The sequence below is a fragment of the Oryzias melastigma genome, linkage group LG7 (assembly GCF_002922805.2).
Source record: "Oryzias melastigma strain HK-1 linkage group LG7, ASM292280v2, whole genome shotgun sequence".
In the NCBI taxonomy this organism is placed as follows: Eukaryota; Metazoa; Chordata; class Actinopteri; order Beloniformes; family Adrianichthyidae; genus Oryzias; species Oryzias melastigma.
Window position 1 is genome coordinate 23,349,105 of NC_050518.1, and position 4,345 is coordinate 23,353,449.

Sequence of the window (4,345 nt, forward strand, 5' to 3'; positions counted from 1 at the left end):
AAAGAGGGAACTTGCACAGAGCAAAGCCAAACCGTGGCAGAAGTTGGAGATTTTCTGGATCTGAAGAAAAGGAGAATGTGGTAGAAAAGTTTTGGACTGAAGGTGTTTGAGAGGAGAGTTGAAACGCTGTGACAGCAGTCCGGCGGGATGGTGGAAGGAGGGGTGGGACTAAGACTCCGAGGAGGTGCGCGAGCCGCCGTGGATGAGCGACTTGTAAATGTTGGAGGAGAGGAACCGTGGGTAGGAATCCCTGTGCATGAGCGTGTAGATCTGCAGCTGGGCGTCCTCGAACGTGTGAGGCGTGGGCTCCTGCATCTTCCTGTTGATGACCTCCCGAACCCGAGCGTCCAGGCTCACCTGTGGAGACACGCACGCGCCCGTCAGGAGGATGTGCTAGCAGATGCTAACAAACAAACAGGTGGAAAGAAAAGCTGCTAGTTTGATTTAACTCCACACATTTGTTTGGAATTATGATTTTTAGTTGATCTTGATTTAGAAATTCAAAGTGGATTTATTGGTTATAACTGTATACCCTTTCTTACACCTGTGTTAGAAAATGTAAACACTTTAAAAAATATCCCTCTTTTTAAGAATCCTGTGTAGTTTCTGAAAAGACACCAACTGCATAAAACTAGGGCTGGGTTCATAAAATCAATTATTCGATCGAAGCTTGATAGATCAATAATTGATCCATAAAATTAGAGATCGATCATGATGGTAGCTTGATGCTAACATATAATGGGATTTCCCATAGGACGGCTAATGCTAACGCTCGGTCGACCTAAACATACATCGCTGACTAAATGAGCATCTTTATAAACTCACAGACAGGAATTTTCCAAACTCTTTTAAGGAAATATTTTTTAAGTAACCATTTGTAGTCTAAAGCACTGTTTTCTTCCTTTTTCTGGAATAAGGTGTAATGCTATAGCGCGATCGCCACCTAGTGGCCAAACTGAAACCCTTTCCTGGAGAGACAGCACAATTGTTGGAGCTTCTCCATTTGATAATCCATGCAACACTGTATGCTATTAAAATTCTCATTATTGATTCGCTAATACATTTTACAGCATGTGAACTGTATCAAAATAACACGAATATCTTCAAAACATTTAGATTATTAATGTATTTCTAAACAAATGTGTCAAAATGTGCAAACCATGTAAACTCAAAACTTAATTGAATCGAACTGAATTGAGTGAATCAAAAGAAAGAAATGCCCAAAGTCAATGAGTCACTGATTGGTTGACGTTATGCCTCAACCTCGCCAAAGTTCAACATTTTTAACTCTACGCGACAGGGCGCTAAAAACCGATGTGCCGTACCCTCAAATCACATTGCAGACTCAACGTTAAAACTGGACGCCCCAATGCGCTAATCACGTTTTGTGTGAACGCAGCTCCATTTTAGCTTTTATTTGCACAAAAAAAAAGAAAAATCACTTAAAATTAAATTATTCCATCAAGGCCTTTTGACTTTGTTCAGCTTCTCTGTCACACACACACATCTCACACTATTTTACATTCCTTGAATGTCCTTAACCCTTTAACACCTGAGCCATCACCTGTGACACATACACAAACACATCACGCCCCTTTTCTCCTTCAGAATCTACTGGAACGACGATGATCGTGTTAATGGTTGAAAAGGTACAGAAGGTTCCTCATCAATAGAAGCTTCTAGTGCCTGCCTTTGGTTAGGAACTTTAGTTCCTTCTCTCTGGGAGAAAAGGCGGGAGAATTCCACACAAATCAGTTTTTTTTACTCCACCTGATGACAGGAGGAACCAAAGCAAGATGTTCCACATCCTCAACAGAGAAGCGGTGCAGAATCTGATCTCCGATCAAGACGCTGTCTCAAAGGAACGGCTAGAGGAAGGTGACATAAGAGAAGAGATCCAGGCTTGGACTAAAATAGGATGCAGCCACCTCCAGTTCTCCATCAGGGCTGGCAAGGAAACAAAGGGAAGCTTCATCTCTGCTAAAGGTCAGCGTGAGGCGCGCGGCAGATTTAAGGCAAGCTGGTTCAACCACACGGAAAGCAGCAGTGCCAAGTTGGCTGGGGCTCAGCAATCACTGAAAATTCCTCTGGAAGCGCGACGTTTTCCATACATGTCATACTGGGAATGTTCGGGATTAATGGCACAAATTAAATCTCATGATTGCTGTTGTAGTTACAGTCGAAGACATTGGTCAGCTGTAGCATCAAACAAAACCTACTTCTAACTTTGTTAGTGATATAATTGCTCATGCATTGATATTAATGATCAATCATTTAAAACTTTATTTGTAGAGACATTTTTAAATATTAGTTTGCAAACTTAGTTAGTGACTTTTTCTTAAGTCAAACTGTAAATTAAACATCAAAATAAAGCCTAAAATGGACAAAAGTGAGCATTAAAAGAAAACATCTGACATGCTGCAAATGATAACGATGATAGTTTCGACTGTCAAAGTGGATGCATTCTCTGACTGATCCACTAGAGGGCACAAACTATTTAATCTCAGACAAATCTCCAATTCTTCTACAGTCCAGCTCCCATCCTGACTGCAGTGACTCATCTATAGATCTGATTAGTCTGGAGGATTTTGGCAGCATCTGCTTACGGTTGTTTAGTGTGTAGAACATGTCAGTCTGGATGCTCCATCTGCACTTTTGATCCAGTTTTTAAAGGAAGCCTTTGGTATAAATCTGAAACAACAACCTATTCTGTCATTTACAGAGAATTCAAGTGTACTGATAGTGATGTTTTTTGTGAAACTTGTATTGTCTGTGTAGGATATACTGTCAACAATTTGATATTTGTAAAGATTCTAAACTTTGATGTTAGACGTTCAAGATAATGACCCGGTTTAAGTCGTTTTACTCATCTTTGCTCTACATCAGAGGTGTCAAACTCAATCAACAAGGGACCAAAATCCAAAAAACACCTTGGGTCGTGGGCCGAACAGGATTAACATTTATCAAACACTCGAAAACTCATTTTTTAACACTGTACATTTTTAACATAAATATGAACTAGATATAGAGCATTACCTGTGATAATGCTAGTGTGAATGCTGTAAGCTGAATGTGGCTGCTAAAGATGCTAGTGATCATAGCTGAAGATCTTGAAATTGAAAACAGAAAACGCTGAAGCTGATATATTAGCTAAACTCAAAATTAGCATAAAAAACTGAAAAAAATCCAAAATTAACCAAAATGAAGAAGCTGATAGCTGAAAAAGCTGAAGTTGATAGCCATCTTAAATGTTAGCTAAATGCCAAATTAGCCTAAAAACCTAAAAAAAACCAAAAAAACAAAAAACAAAAAGACAACTTAGGTTAGTAAAAAACAGCTAGCATATAGTTGAAAAAAAAAATAGACAAAATTCATTATATCCTTAAAAAACTTAATAAGCAAATCCTAAATTAGCCAAAACAGCTAGCATGTAGTTGAAATATTAGCTAAGCTCCAAAATAGCCAAAAAAAAAATCATAGTCAATTCCAAAATAGTCCAAAAAGCTAGCAGAATGGCAATTTTTAAAATCGTAACTTTTTAACATAATTATGAATAATAAAAAGGCAGGAATATTATTCCAGAATGAATGAGCATTAAATAACTTTCAATATTTTATAAAAACATAAAAATATATTTTGTCAAAATAATTTAAGTTAGAAATAAGCGCAAGATATCATCGGGCCATTAATGACAATAAAATAAAATGATCTGGATAAAATGATGATGTTGCAGAATGTCACAAACTTAAAAAAAATACCAAAAAATTAGGCTTTTTACAGCTATTAATAGGTTAAAATATTACAATTAAAATTGAAAAATTATAATAACTCATTACGGGTCACAATTAATTAATTGCACAAAAATGTATTGCATGACAGCACTTTTAATAAAACTTCATGCCACTATATTTACATTTTCAGGTGTTAAATTTATATATATTTTTTGAAGGTGATGAGAAACTCTTTAGTTTTGATAAGTTAGGCTGGCATTCATTGTGGGTATTTTAGAAACAAAAGTTGACATTTATCTCCTAAGAATAAGTGCTAATTTTAGATTTGATGATGATTTATTAAGGTGGACCAATTTGACTAAGATCTTATTCTTATTTTGTTCACATTTTTTAAGTAATTTCTATTTATTGCACAAGTTTTTTGTCACTGTAATTAAAATGAACTACAATTAGATACATAGAAACTCAAGAAATACAAACCATTTCCTCAGAAGCCACAAAAAATATGGATTATTGGGCTGTATAACAATCATCCATCCATCCATCTTCTTGACCGCTTCTTCCCTTTCGGGGTCGCGGGGGTGCCGGAGCCTATCCCGGCTACTGATGGGCGA

The 4,345-nt window shown here is 36.9% G+C and overlaps 1 protein-coding gene across 2 annotated transcripts in view; it reads right to left on the reverse strand.

Annotated features, from left to right (window-relative positions):
- The window catches only part of rgs19 (regulator of G protein signaling 19), a gene marked incomplete at its 3' end in the record, with an annotated part of 58,290 nt that continues 53,945 nt past the window's right edge, over window positions 1–4,345 (reverse strand). For both annotated transcript variants that reach the window (XM_024294039.2, XM_024294038.2), the window contains 1 exon segment: window positions 1–357. In XM_024294039.2, coding sequence (XP_024149807.2) covers window positions 169–357 — 189 coding nt within the window.